Here is a 15,635-nt window from a genome sequence, read left to right as displayed (position 1 = left end):
CAATTAGCTCGGTAGCCCTACTTGGCAGTGGCACGGAGAACACCAAGAACAGGCCGTCTCGTTTGCGAACAATCTTTATTATGCATGATGCAAGCTGACGAGACATTATTGCAAGATGAAAAAAATTGCATTTGAGAGCCATGCAGCAAAAGTTTTTGTTGTTGTTGTAATTGTATTTAATATACTCTATTTTATACAATATCCAATTACTATGGTTAGAGCACTATATTCACAGTTGGAATGTTGCGAGTTCAAATCCCGGCGGTGGATTAACTTGGCCTATCATTCCGCTGGGGTTAATAAAATAAGTAACAAATTGTGGAAAGTGAAGAGTGGTTGTCCTGTGGAAATAGACCTTGCCAAGTCACTGGCTCAGGGAAGCCTATGAACATGAATACCACCCCCCCACACACTAAATTCAGCAAGGAGACACCTTGACTGTGACCTCCTTTCGGTCATTTCAGCCTGAAATGAGTGTCTATTCTTGAAATTACTGATGAAGGATTTCAGTTAAACTGGCATTAGTTTACCAAGAAGGAAAAACTAAGTGCACTTCTGAGAAGTACATTTGCTTATGCTTACGATCATTCGTGTCCATAACAGTATAAGTCACTTCGTGACTCATCTTTTAGGTTGGCCAGTGCAAAAGGGGAGCTATTCATTCCGTGTGGTATACCCAGGAGCGTTATGAACTCACTGAAAGTGCCTTATCATTAGAAAAATTATGGACTGTGATTGCTAATTAATACCCCAAGTTGAACTGCTAAATGTTTAAGCTGTCCCTGAAAGATTACTCAAGAGTTAGAAATGTTTTAAGATTTGAGTGCACAAACATAATACATTTTTTTTGCCAGGTGTTGTAGGCATGGCGCTGTGTGGTTACCAGGCATTTACAGTGCTAAGTAATTAGCTCGGTAGCCCTACCTTACCATATGAATAAAAAAAGTGTGCTGTACTTGGCCCTTCCCCCCTCTCCAACCATTATATAAACGGAGTGGTAGCTCCTGCAATCTCTCATTTACTTGATACAGCTGTCGTGGCTGTGACGGTTCCACCTGAAGACGGACGCTTGTGTTGCCTCCGAAACGTCGTGATTTTTATTTTATTTTACTTTTATTAATTTTAATGTTTTACCTACGTGACTTTACCGAAAACCTAAGAATATGAATCCTTGCAGTCACGAAAGCTTCAAATCTAGAATTAAGTAACACTCCCTCCGATATGCTAAACACTCATTAATGGTATTAACTAAATATCCCAATGCAGAACATTCGTGAAAAAATTATAATCTTCAGACTCAATGAGATTTTCCTCCATAAATAAATGCCATTATTAAATGCAATATATTGTACGTCGTTGTACGTTCGTGTTTTGTATTCACCTACAACTCAGTTGTACTGTTTAAAAGAATTGGTTAAAATCTATGGGCTACTCTGTTCATTATCGTGGTGGAATGCATCAAATATATCTTTAAATCTATATCTATATTTGAAAACAATATTACTCACCAGAAAATGTTGTAAATGTATGGCTATCGAAACTAAATTTGGAATTCTCATCAATATAGAGACTCAAACTAAACTATAAATTATTTGTATTTTACCAGGTAAGGCCCACTGAGCTATATAGCTCTTTTTTAGATGTGACCTGGCCACAAATTATAGCTCAACGAAGTTCGCTTATGAGAAATTGAAAGTTGCCACATACTCTAAATACATGTTTCTAAATGTGGAGGGAAAAACCAGAGGACCCGGAGTAAAATCAATAGGGAGAACATGCAAACTCCAAATATACAGGTATCATGGTTGGGATCAAACCCACGACCTTCAGTATACCAGGCAAGGTCGTTAACATCTCACCACCGTTGCGATGTTAACTACCTTAATCAAATTATTCTATCACAACATAAAAGTGAATATTTGTTTTGAAATTCTTTCCCATGAAGCAATTTGCACTTTAATACCAACAAACGCACTTAAATGTAGGGTAGAAACCCATTCCTCATTTTTTGTGCCACGATGGCAAAACAGTGTTTGGCTTCTAATGTTTGGGATGAAAAACTGCCTTTGATTTACAGAACACAGGTCTCGATGGGACATGACATTTCAAAAAGTCACACGAACAATTTGGAGGCAATATATACCAGATTTTAAAAGGTAAAGGTCAATATTTTAGTTCTAACGTAAGCCTTTATTGGCTGCCTGTGGAGTTATTTCATAAGTCCATGTCACTGTGTGGTCTTGTCACATTAAGCGCAAACATTTGCCTTCCTATTGGATACAATTTCGATTGATGTTTACAGGAGTTTCACATTGCTTTTTTAACTTTGCCAACACGGTCACGTTGAGATTATTTTACAAATTAAAATGTAACCAATCGGGTGCCTCAGAATGATTGCGTAAGTACTGTTCTGAGAATTGTATTCTAAATGTTGACTGTTCGTGAATAATTATGGAAGTGGCTGGCTGACTCAGGGTCTAATGGCCACATCAGAGCCCTGAGCCGACACCACATGCTACGTTTGCTATGTTTTCACAACCACTGGGAACCAGCTTCAGCCAGCCCTGCTCTGCTCCAGTTCTGGCCTAGTAGCAATCTTAAAAGCGCTAGAGTCCACATTTCCACTCTCCATGCAACGCATGCCTCTGTGGGCCCGGCCACTCCCCAAAGTCCCCCCCACCCCTGCCTTGTCCCCTTCTCCTCCATATCCTCTGGTAGATATCGGCAAGCAATCTTGGAAAAAAAAACTTGTTTAAACAAAGTTTAATGGAGGCTTGGATTAAGTTTACCTTTTGTAATAAAACATTTTTTTTTTGTAATTTTCCGCCTTGTGGTCTTAACCGAAACACGGCTCTTTAAGTTGGTGCAAAGCGAGTACTGTCGTGGGGCATGCTTTCCATATTTGTGTTGAGCACATCATGGTGTCACAACTGGTTGTGCAGTTGGCCCGGATGAAGGCGTACGGCACAGGATGAGCTTGCTTGCTGTCAGGTAGGCCCAGTAGGGCTGCCGTGGGGAAATGCCGGCTTGTTGTTGCAAGACCAGCCCGGGTCATACACCAAGACAGCACACTTCCCTCTGGTTGTGGAAACACGGCATGACGTCCTGAGTTTCAGCTCCCCATGATTAAATCACGTTCACAAGTGCAGTGAGACGATGGCCTCAGCCCAGTCACCACTGAGTGCACAAAAACAAAACTTTCCAATTTTTTTTCGATTTAAAACTTTCGTGACTGCAGGGATTCATCTTCTTGGTTCTTTCGGTAAAGTCACGTAGAAGGGAAATAATAAAGGCAGCGTCTTTCCGACAGACCTGTTCTTCACCTGAGGACGGCTGCTTGCGTTGTGGCCGAAACGTCGTGAGAATTATTTAATTATGTTTTATTTTTATTATTTTATTATTTCCATTCTACGTGACTTTACCGAAAGAACCAAGAAGATTAGATTTTTGGGTTTTCACGTATTTCAGCAAGTTCAAAATATTTTGTTTGATTAGCAAATAATGAAAGTTGCTTGTAAGGCATACACATATTCCATCTCGTGTTAAATAATATACCTTTTTGAATAAATTCAGAAGTCATTCTTACATGATGTGAGACTGTGGTAAAAGGTCTGGAACAATACGCGTTGAGATTGAATTCTTCTTCTTTAGTGCTGCCTAACGGCGTGTGCGACTTCACGATGATATTGGTCCCGGTCTAGCACGGCGTGTAGAGTTTGTGCTGTTGTTAATTGTAGCCATGTTTTGATGTTACTGAGCCATGTCGTTTTTGGCCGTCCTGGTCGTTTTTCCCTTCGATTTTTCCTTCCAGGATTTGCTTTAATAGCTGGTATTTGTGGTCGTTTCGAGATTGAATGACGCAGTGATACTGGATAAAGAAACAGAATCGTGGAAATTTGTTTGCACCATGATCGCAAATCAGCAGGCAGAAGGGACAGATGATGATGTAATGTCACTGCCCTCTGTTACAGTATCAAAATGACAATTTTTATTCTTTCAATAATGGTGTTAAATACACAATAATAATGCAACTTTACGTTTGACATGTTTCGTAAGATAATTCAAGTTGGTGTTCCCCAGCTCAAATGAGCAATGGAGCAGCACTCATTTGCCATTGATGGCCCAAAGCCAGCCATGTAAATTCCATATTCCCATGGCAGGGACCATTATTTCCATAGCATGACCACTTGACTTCCCATCAAGTGATACTTAGTTCAAATGCCTGTTGGCGGTTATTTAAAATGTTACATTTTTTATTGTGATTTATTTGCTCTCACCACAGTGCTGCCTGGCCAGCCATTAAAATAATTATATTTCAAATATCATAATCGTATTGTAAATACAAAAGGGGAAATACATTGTTGTTGCCAAACATTGATGCTTATTGTAATTTAATTGCTCTAACAATATAATAACACAACGTTTAGAAAAAAATGTTGTGCTGTCAGTTACATTCACATTCATTGGTAGACGTGTTTGAAAAGACAACGAAAACAGACTTGTTTAGTATAAATAAAATCGTTTCCAACATATTGAGTGCGGTTTTCACAAGAGCAGCTCAAGTTCAAGAGCAAGGTTTTGCCATTCCTCTGCCTGCACAAAGCTGGGATTTGCATAATGTACCGCTGGCGTCTTGCCTTGTGAGCTTCCTCAGAAGCTAGGTGTGTTTATTTTGTGGAGGGCAATAGAGAAAGCAGTGTGGATTTCAAGCTGGCAGAGACTTGCTGAGATAAATAAGACCATCCTTTGCAACGCTGCATGCAGATTTTTATTTATTTCTCTACGCTTGTAACTGAGTGGTGCGGGGACGTTTCCATCTTTAACTCTAAATTCGGTGAACTAAAAACAAACTGGTGTGAACTGTAAAGTTATACTATATAAACAGCGTATAACATTAAATGAAAGGCATGGTAGCATCAGCAGCTCTCATATGGGTCCCACATTTCAGATGCCTTGTCCAAAATAGCCTTTTTAACGTAAAAAAATAGTTTTGGTTATGAAGACAAATGGATTACACCAGTCTTCGTATGCGGTTTGAAACATCTGAACAGCAGCAGATATAAACAAAACCACCCTTTACATCTTTGGAGGAATTTACAATGTGTGATAGAAGGTAATATATTTAAAGTCAAATTGGCACACTCCAATTGACTATATAAACTACGTTTTATTTTATTCTTAAACTCTGTATCAGGTAGAATTAATTTTAGCTAATACTAGCGGGAAGTACCCGGCATTGGCCGGGTCAAAAAATATGTCAAAACTCTTAAAAATCTAACAGCAGTGCATACTGACTGTAGTGGTATCTGCTATGATTACAGCAGTGCATACCGACTGTGGTGGTACCTGCTATCACTACAGTAGTACATGCTGACTCTATAGCAGTATTTATCGAGTCTCTAGCACAAAGTACTCACCTGACAGAGTGGCGTGGTGAGGCCTTGACCTGTGCAGAGCCTCCGGCCTCACCTAGATTGTCCAGCTGGCCGGGGTGGCACCTTGGCAGGCTGGGCTGCTGCCCATGACCCCCCCCCCCCTCCAGCCACGATCTCCCCGGCCGCTCTGCATCTACCGACTGTATATAGTAGTAACTGCACGCATCGGGGTGGGGGGGATATCACATAGTGAAGATTTAAGCTCAGTGTTTAGTGTATTTTTATAACATTTTTAACACGAAAGAACAAGTCCCCCTCACTTCCACCGAAGGCGTGCGACTTGGCATGGGCCTGTACCCCCCAACAAAGGCGCGTGAGTAGGTATGGTCGTGCACGCGTCATAAATAAATAAAGAGATAGCGCACAAAAATCGCACTAAATCGCTAATTAAACTAATTTTAAGTTGACGTATGTGAAAAAGGAATAGCGCTTGCTTGCAGCGGGGCTTACGGCGTGGTACCTGGCTATTTTTATTGTACGTAAACCCCACCGTTGGAGAGCCAAATCCTTCGCAAGCACGCGAACACACAAACCCACACACAAATTTTTACTTTTTTTATTTAGAAGATTGTATTGGCACATCATTTTTATTGAACTGTGAATACATAAAAAGGCATGTTTATGTCTGCAGCATGGGTAGGAAACAAGTAGAATATCTGGCTAGAATCAAGATAAATGTGAGACATTAATCATTGTTTGCTGTGTTATGTTGATATGTTTGATTTGATAGAGATTATGTAATTTTTTTTATCTTATCACATCATTGGTTATCATATAAACATGATCATAGGATGTCCCTTTCTTGTCAGATTTGCAAAAGAGTGATATCTTTATTACCAACAACAGGGCAAATTGCCAAGGTGATGTATTTAAGCTGTTTTGTCGGGAGGAGAGTCTTGCCTGTACTGTATGCATAAAATTATCAAGGATCATACCTGAGTGCATTTTGACTTTAAATATAATGTTAGCACTGAAATCTGGAGCCAGTCAACTCGTTCTCACCCTCTAATCATACAAATTCTTGGAAAGTACCCATTAATGTAATTCATGAGTCGACTGATATTAATGGTTAATAAAATATCCAAACATGATTACATTTTAAATTTTGATTTAAATTTTGATTTAAAGCTTTTGTGACTGCAGGGATTCATATTCTTGGGTCTTTCGGTAAAGTCACGTAGAAGGGAAATAATAAAATAATAAAAATATTAAACAATAAAATTCTCACGACGTTTCGACTACGTGACTTTACCGAAAGAACCAAGAATATGATGACATTTTCTAGCAATTGCAATACACTGGAGTGTCATAGTAATACATTTGGCAGGAGCCCGCTGTAATGAAAGCTCATGAGGTTTGCTTATACAACTGTATTTTGTCCTTTACATAGAGAATGAAATACTTTAATCTTGGAGTAATACTTCAATCGCTTCCATCAAAGAGGGAGGCAGAAGTGATGTTGAAGTATTTGTACATCAAGAAGCACATTGGGAATTACAACGAGAGACAGAAGATCATATGAACCAGAGAACAAATACAAATTATAGACATCTGGTTGACTTTTTAAAAGTACGTTTAGCCTTGGGTAGGACACATCATTAGTAGAGATGATAACTGTTGGATGAGACTAGAGATGGAATGGTAGCCAAAGGAGTGAACATGTCAAGAGGATGACAACCGCAGCGATGAAATCATCTCATGTGCTCGAGATGGGTTTTTGTACAGCGGAACCGTGAGGGATGGCAATGATGATCATGATAGCATTGTGGCTTAGTGCTCTGCTCAAAATTCTAAGTTTTTGAATTCATGTCCTGATTGGGGATCCATTCTACCTATCTTCCTTCTGCGATCAATAAAATGAGTACCATTTCCCCGCCACAAGAATACAGAATTTTCTCAACTGACTCTGGACCCCCAACGAAGGTGATTGCTGCCGAATTATATTTTGAGCATGAGAAGATATTGGCTTTTAGTCGTAACTCGTAGTCAAGTTCGAAGCAGGCATACCAGTACTGAGTAAGGCTCAGGATGATGCAATTCAGTGGTAACATCTCATTGTTGCTCTAGTTCAGGCCCACTAAGAAAGAAGTTGAATGTTCCACCCTTCATTGTTTTTTCCCCTCCTTTGCTTGCTCCGTCTGTCCCAATCATTTCCGTTCCCTCCTATGTCGTTCTGAACTCTGAGAAGTTAGTTACATCATGGGCGTATTATAAATGTACGCTGTTGTTAACTTACGTCCCTTTGCTCATTGCAATATTTGTGTTTTGTTTAAATTTTCTTCGTTGAAACAGATTCTAGACCGTAAGAATGGCGAGATTGAGGAGGTCAAGTCCCTCAACCGGAGGAAGCAGAAGGAGGCAGACGACACCATCAAGAAGCTGGAAAAGAAAGGTATTTGAATTACATTTATAATATACATGCAGTACCATTCTCTTCAAATAGCCTCGTGATTAGCCTAGACCAGGGGTCGGCAACCAAAATTACAAGAAGAGGAATTTTTTCAAATTTGGTTAAAAAAACAAACACTTTCAAGAACCATAATGCATGTGAATATGAGATAGTGGTCCGTAATAAATTACGCCATCAAACAGTCCTTAAAGACCCGCTTGCGGCTCTGGAGCTGCAGGTTTGCCGACCCCTGGCCTAGCCGATACGAGTTCAGTGGGTAACAATGGTTAAAGATCTTGTGGGATGATTACCAAACACGTAAGGGCAATAATGCACATCTATGAATGCTTATTCCATTAAAGTTACACTTATCATTGATGTGTTCGAAAGTTTAAGTAAAATTCAAAGTGAGCAGTAAGAACACATCAGGATGTTGTCATAATTGAATCACCCCTCGTGGTATATTAACAAGAGTTAATAGGAGTGAGCGCTCTGTTTTTTCGATGAAAAAGCTAAAGCGTCAATGGTACTGTCTCAGAGACTGCAGAAGACAACAGGTTTTTTCGTGTGTAAGACGCAGGTTAAAATAGTCTTCATTTGGTCCTCATGAAGAGGCAATAAAGAGTTGCAATTGAATTATAGAATAATTTTAAAACTTGTGACATGTTACACATGCTATTGGTTTTTAAATGAATGTACCGCATTGAATATACATTCATTTAAATCCTTGCAGGACCAAAGACCTGCGCTTTTTCTCTCCCTAAACACATGAATGTATTTATTAATGTTTTTTGTTGTGTGAGCTTGTGCATGTGTGTATTTCCTCCAGTGGGAAGCGGTTGCACTGTGGTTAGCATGCTGCGAACCCGGCGACCTGAGTTCAATTGCCACTCACGGCCACCGCCAACATCGGTGACAAATATCTGAACCGGTTCCGGGCCTCCCTTCGCTTGACTCCGTTTGAAATGAGTACCTGATGTGGTGTATAAACATCGCCACTGGGGAGACAAAGACGACCGGGTGTGGTGGTGGCCACCCACTCCCTCGTGTGCCATGTCGGCCTTGAAAAGCTACATGGGGGATCACTTTCTTGTGTTTGATTCCTCAGTATCATTGAGGGATACCACTGGTGGGGTGGCCAGACCGTCGCATTTTTTTGTTAATGTGTCTGTGTGTGTGTTAAGGGGGAATTGTGGCGCAGTGGTTAACACACTGCGCTACTTGAGTTTGATTCTTGGCCGTTGCTAACGTCCATGGAGAGTGGTATCTGAGTCTATCCTGGGCACCCCCTTAACTGAGTACTCGGAACATCAGCATTGCAGAGGCAAAGGCAGCTGGGCATTGTGCTGGTCACACCACCTCTTTATGCACTGTCGGCCTTTATTGGTGTTTTCAAACAGCACTTTCCCCAACGGTATGTTGAAGGCTATTCGGGGCATCTTTGTCTTTGCTCCCTCCAGTGCAGGCCCTCATGTGGGAGGCCCAGGTTCTACAGGAGAGCAAAGACAGGGAGCTGGTTGACCTGGCGAGAACTTCTGAGCACAACATTGAAGACCTCAGGTCCCAGTATGAGAGCAAGGTTTGTTTACAATGAACAGGGCATGCACATTATTATGTTACGTGGGAAAAGATGGATATGTTTAACAGCTTCACCCACACTTAGAGAACTCTGCTTTAAAAAATGTATCGGATAGACATTTAGAGAACTGCATTAATATGCTTGAGATGCTGCCTGGGTAAATTGGTCGGCACACATTGGACTTTCAAACCAGAGATCACCTGTTTGTTAAAATTATTTTAAAAACTTAAAGTTTTTATTTTTATTCTACCAGATAAGGCCCACGGGGCTAAATAGCTCTTTTTCGGAAGCAACCTGGCCACAAATGATAGCTCAACGAAGTGGCTTACGTGGAAAATTATTTCAGCCAAATAAATACTCTAAACGCATGTTTCTAAATGTGGAGGGTCAAACCAGAGGACCCGGTGAAAACTTCATGCCACCAGGGAAGAAAGTGCAAACTCAAAATATACAGGTGTCACTGTCGGGATCGAACCTATGACCTCCTGCATACTTTACGAAGTATTCAACATCTCGCCACTGCACAGCAGTTGAAACAATAGGAACGTTTCTCAAATCTTCCCGCCTCTGTCCACACAGAAGTATCAATGGACACGTCCCAGTTACTCAATCGGCAGGTCGCGTGTGGTGTGGTGACTTGCATACTCACACGTCTCTCTAGACATCTGGCCAGAGTAGACAAGGAGGCCAAACTCCCTCCAGAGTTTTTCTATTGGAGACACTCCAGCCAGCATGAGCAAGCAATTCCAGGGCTGATCTTTTACCTTTTGTGTTAATGTTTCACCCATTTTTGTAAAATGCTTTTGTTGTATAAAAAAAATAAAACGTGTCTACATTAGCGTAGTTTTACTGTGGTCCTTTGTAAGTGATTTATAGGAATTTTTTTCCTGCGTGTAAAAATATAGACTTTTATTGACAAAAAATTCTGAAGTCCATATTTATTTAACTACATAAAGAGTACGTTGACGTCAGAAGTTACTAATGGACGTGTATAAAAATATAGTCATGCATTCATGCCTGTAGTTATTTTAAATTAATAGCCAAGTTTAAAAACAGTGTGTCTGCCTTGTATAATGGACATGTGCTTTGATGTGCTAGATCACATCAACGCTGAATTTGATGTAAAGTGGGCATTAAGTTGACATCATTCTCAGGAGTATGCCACATGCTGTGCTACAATCACAGTCCAAATTTGCAAATTACCCGCATAGACCAATTTGGAAAGAAAAAAAAATCTCTTTTCCTTTGACTACTTTCCATCACTCTTAACAAGATGTAAACGCCTCTGTGGCTCTATTCATTATTAAGGACATTTGCAAAAAAAAAAATCCCCCACTCTAGTTCATTACCAATCTGTCCGGGCAGTGTTTTGGTTGGAACACATGGCTCGCAGTCGGAAGGTTACTAGTTCACATCTCTGTTGGGGGGTTGACTCAGGCCATCGGTCTTCTCAGGTCAGTAAAATATCGCAGCGCTGTTTTTTTTATGGGAAGTCACACATTGATGGTCTTTGCTGTTGATAAACTTGGCCCCGCCATGGGTTTGTGGAATTTCCGTTGCTTACTCAGGGCCACTAACAGAGGACGATCGCTTTCTTGCCAATGCCCGCTTGACCAGGGAGACATTAAATTTCGATTTAAAGCTTTCGTGACTGCAGGGATTCATCTTCTTGGTTCTTTCGGTAAAGTCACGTAGAAGGTCTGTCAGACGCTGTCTCCCCGACAGACCTGTTCTTCACCTGAGGACGGCTGCTTGCGTTGTGGCCGAAACGTCGTGAGAATTATTTTATTATGTTTTATTTTTATTATTTTATTACTTCCCTTCTACGTGACTTTACCGAAAGAACCAAGAACAGGGAGACATTGTTTTTTAGCCAGCTTTTCATGTCAACTTTTGTTATTGAAATTAACGACTGCTTATTCGTTTAAAAAGTTATTTAGGGAAAATCGAGAGGATAGGTAGAACATTTTTTCCAACAAAAACTATCCTTGCAATACGGCATTGAAATTTTGGTCTAATTTATATTGTGCCATTTAAATGTATTTCGGACACAGTGAATGCATTTTTATGAAATAAGCTGTATTTGACGATGTTAATCTGATTAAAGACTTATAATTTAGAATTCTAATGTAAAAGCAATGCAAAAATATGAGTACATGATGCCACTATAGGATGAAGAGAAACAATTTCATTTTGGAATAAGACAAATTACTCATCTTATTTGTGTGAAAACAGGAGAAGTTTGATTTTAATAAAGAGATTTTTTTTATTTCCTACTTCTTTTTGTAAACACTAAACATTGCTTGCATTGGGAATTGAGTGATAATGTACCCAAGGAACATAATAATGTCTCTAAAGAATAATGTTTTGTGGATCAGAATTATGGTCATTGATCAAGGAGATGCAAACAAATCAAACATTCGCACAGAGACATGAGAAAAAATGCACACTTAGAATTGCATTGATCGACAGGAAGAGGAAAGCATGAATTAGAGAACACACAGGTTTGATGCATCATATTGGCTTAAGCAGGATATATCACAAGAAGGGATGATGGTCAGTGGTCAAAACTAACAAGAGAGTGGCATTCAAAGAAGGAAAACTTTCCAAAGAGAAGTGGAGCGAAGAAACAACTTGTGCATGGGCTCTCATTGGATCGCTACATCACATGACCCTGAGGTTTTGGGGCGGCCTTCATCCAACATGGGATTGATCGTGGCCGATTGATGATAATGATGAACAATGTATTAATTCTAGATTTGAAGCTTTCGTGACTGCAAGGATTCATACTCGTAGTTTTTTCGGTAAAGTCACGTAGGTAAAAAATGAAATAAAAATTAATATTATTTTATTTTTTATTAATTTAAATTTCATTTTTTACCTACGTGACTTTACCGAAAAAACTAAGACTATGAACAATGTACCCACTTCAGACGCTGTCTTCCCGACAGACCTGTTTCTTCACCTGAGGACGGCTGCTCGCGTTGTGGCCGAAACGTCGTGAGAATTATTTTATTATGTTTTATTTTATTATTTTATTATTTCCATTCTACGTGACTTTACCGAAAGAACCAAGAAGATGAATCCCTGCAGTCACGAAAGCTTTAACTCGAAATTTAATGTACCCACAGCTTGCGGAGACCACGTCGGATTTCGAAGTGGAGAAGCTGCAGCTTCAGAAGCGCCACACGGAAAACATCCAGGCTCTGTTGGACGACACCAACACACGTCTCGCGGCCATGGAGGACGAGTATTCGTCACAGTCGCGCGCTACGGTGGGAACACGCGGCCCCTCCAGCACACAGCTCGGCCCTCCCCCAAGGGAGGCAATGCGCTGACCCTCACCGCTGACCCTCACGCTTGCTAACGCTAGCCTTCCGCCTGGCTTCCCTCCCCTGGCCTCCCACCCCAACCCCGGCGCACCCTAACCTCTGTCGGTAACCAAGACCATATGTCTGAGCGTAACATTACGTAAACCCTTACCTGTATGATAGTCGATTTAAAGCTTTCGTGACTGCAGGGATTCATCTTCTTGGTTCTTTCAGTAAAGTCACGTAGAAGGGAAATAATAAAAATAAAACATAATAAAATAATTCTCACGACGTTTCGGCCACAACGCAAGCAGCCGTCTTCAGGTGGAGAACAGGTCTGTCGGCAGACTCTGCCTTCTCGACAGACCTGTTCTCCACCTGAAGACGGCTGCTTGCGTTGTGGCCGAAACGTCGTGAGAATTATTTTATTATGTTTTATTTTTATTATTTTATTATTTTCCTTCTACGTGACTTTACCAAAAGAACCAAGAAGATGTATGATAGTCGTCCGTTTTTATGTTCGCTCTTTATAACATGTGGTGTCCACAGTGTCCTGGTACTTGCATCTTATGATGGAATATAAATTATGGGTCATTTAATGTGATTGACTCATTGTTATTCCGTATATTTATATAGAAAACACAAGTTAAGGGTCGCGTAGACAAATTTCACACCACAGCAATCATGGATTTAATTTGTAGCTGTTTTCAAGAGGGTCAGAGCATGTCACCATTTTTACGACAAAGATAATCCCGTGTGTATATATAGGTAATATTTTTACATCCGCCACAATACAGAACAGTATATTAATCCTACTCCTGTCTTTTCCAGGTGTAAAAACTGGTCTTTTTCTGTTCAAAATAGCAGTGGAGCAGTGTTCATATCTGCTGGTGGCCTTGAGTCAACTTTGGAAAGTCCACATTTCAATGACAGGGCATGCCTTTTTCAAGGATTGATCAGTGTTTACTTTTATTGACCGCAGAGTTATGCTCGCCAGAGTCAACCTTGAACTGCGATTTGAATTTGCGACCTTCCTAATTAAGGGTTGAGCTCTTTACGCATCGCTAGGGCTTATTCTAGATCTGTAACCTGATATACTGGAATATCATTTTTAGCCCGTACCTTAACGTGTGTGTCTATGGTACCATTGTTTTCATTTAGTTGGGTGTTTTTATATTTTATAGTTAAAAAGTATTGGGTGGTAAAAGTGTGCTGACTGGCACTCAATAATATATATTTAAAATTTACTGCAAAAATATGACTAAACATTACCAAATAAGTTCATTCTTGTAGAATTTAGCAATTTATTTATTTATATGTGTGTGTATTTATATGAGTTTCATACTTTGTGTAAGTGTATATTGTGTGTGCTTTCATAAATATATAAATAAATAGTCCAAAAGAGTATTACTCCATTATTTCAGATATATGGCAGCGTTAGATTGTTTATTTTGCTCTCAATTTGGATGGGCACTCGGAGAGTAATTTTTCTGGGAAGCCTACGTATCACGGCTTTCGTAAATCTTCCATCCAAAGCTGCGTACAAGCAACAGTTGTTGGAAGCACTCAGCCTCGGCGCTTATGCCAAACAGTTCCAATTTTCTTTGCTGTCGTCCTGGCTTAACTTCTGCCAAACGTCCTCGCATTATCTGTGGCGTGTCAGCTGCCGCTCTTACCGAACAGATTAAAAAATCCTGAACGTTAACATTTGACCCCCCCGAACGTGCCGTGGCTTGCTCGCGCAGGGTGGGATCGTTTTGGCTCATCCTAACCCACTGACTTCAAAGTGACTTGCGTTCATACGCTCTGAAAAATGCGTCGGGCACGGCAGGGAACACAAGAGTCAGCTGTGTTCCAGAGAAGGAATTGCATTGCAGTGCGTATTTTTAATTATTTTATAAGGTCAGGCATAAATCAGGCAGCAACAGAGGAAGGAGGTGCGGTTAGTTGTGGGGGGTGGGGGCAAATATCGGACAACGAAGCACTCTCACTTGCCCACCAACTACTGAGGCCACCCTCCCGCCCCCCACTACTGCTCAAAGGCACAGGTAATGGATTACTCTCAACACAACATGACATTGTTCACATCTGGATACAATTCTTCAAAAGCAGTTGTTTAAGTCAGCTTATGGTCTGAAAGCTTGATGCGCGTGCCTTTTAAAATTATAATTTCTACCGTGGCTTTTGCAATACAGATTTTTATTTTACACATTTACAGACAACGCATACCCAATCACACCATTGTGCGCTTTGTATTTTTTTAAAGATTACCCCCTTTTTTGAGTTTCGTTCGAAGATTTAGCGTGTCACTTTTATAAAATGCATTTCCAAGGTTACAACGCATATGGACACGTAAACGTTTAACTTGACATGTGTGCGCTTTCTTTTTTTGTTGCAAGTATAATGTTATATAATAAAAAAAAATACAAGGGGACGCAGCCATTGATTAGGGCATTCATATATTTTGTCACATATATGCAAGCGTAGAGTAAAAACATCGTGAGTAGTGGTTGTGAGAATTGCTGAAGTTTGTGAATACATTATTTAAGAAAGTATATTTATAAACACTCATCTCTTATAACCTCGTTTTTCACGAGCAATTGCATTCATATTTTCTGTTACAATACTTATTTTTGTGACCATGAAGGAAAGTTTGATCTTTGGTTATTTGTAGCAAATTACATTGATGTTTAATCAGCTTTAGCATGTTTGTGGTGAGCATTCGGATTTTCGTTTGCAAAACAGATTACATTTCGAGGAAGTTAAACCACACATGTACATTTGTACTGACTTCATATGGAAAAGATTACAGGCCTGGTGATTGAACATTGCATGAGAATAACCCCATTTTAAGATGGAAGGGCGCGTCTCAGCAAGAGCACGTATTCTCCGAAAGCAGAGCGATGTGAGAGGGGTTCAAA

General features: G+C 40.2%; 1 protein-coding gene across 3 annotated transcripts in view; it reads left to right on the top strand.

Annotated features, from left to right (window-relative positions):
• Window positions 1-15,635, top strand: part of LOC133345537 (centrosomal protein of 112 kDa-like) — a 204,157-nt gene that overhangs the window by 30,843 nt on the left and 157,679 nt on the right. For all 3 annotated transcript variants that reach the window (XM_061556413.1, XM_061556394.1, XM_061556402.1), the window contains 3 exons: window positions 7,728-7,827; window positions 9,285-9,403; window positions 12,535-12,678. In XM_061556413.1, coding sequence (XP_061412397.1) covers window positions 7,728-7,827; window positions 9,285-9,403; window positions 12,535-12,678 — 363 coding nt within the window. The remainder of the gene's footprint in view (window positions 1-7,727; window positions 7,828-9,284; window positions 9,404-12,534; window positions 12,679-15,635) is intronic.

The sequence above is a fragment of the Lethenteron reissneri genome, chromosome 3 (genome assembly GCF_015708825.2).
Source record: "Lethenteron reissneri isolate LAM-NWPU_2019-01 chromosome 3, ASM1570882v1, whole genome shotgun sequence".
In the NCBI taxonomy this organism is placed as follows: Eukaryota; Metazoa; Chordata; class Hyperoartia; order Petromyzontiformes; family Petromyzontidae; genus Lethenteron; species Lethenteron reissneri.
Note: the sequence above shows the minus strand (reverse complement) of the source record. Positions and strands in the feature narration are given on the sequence as shown.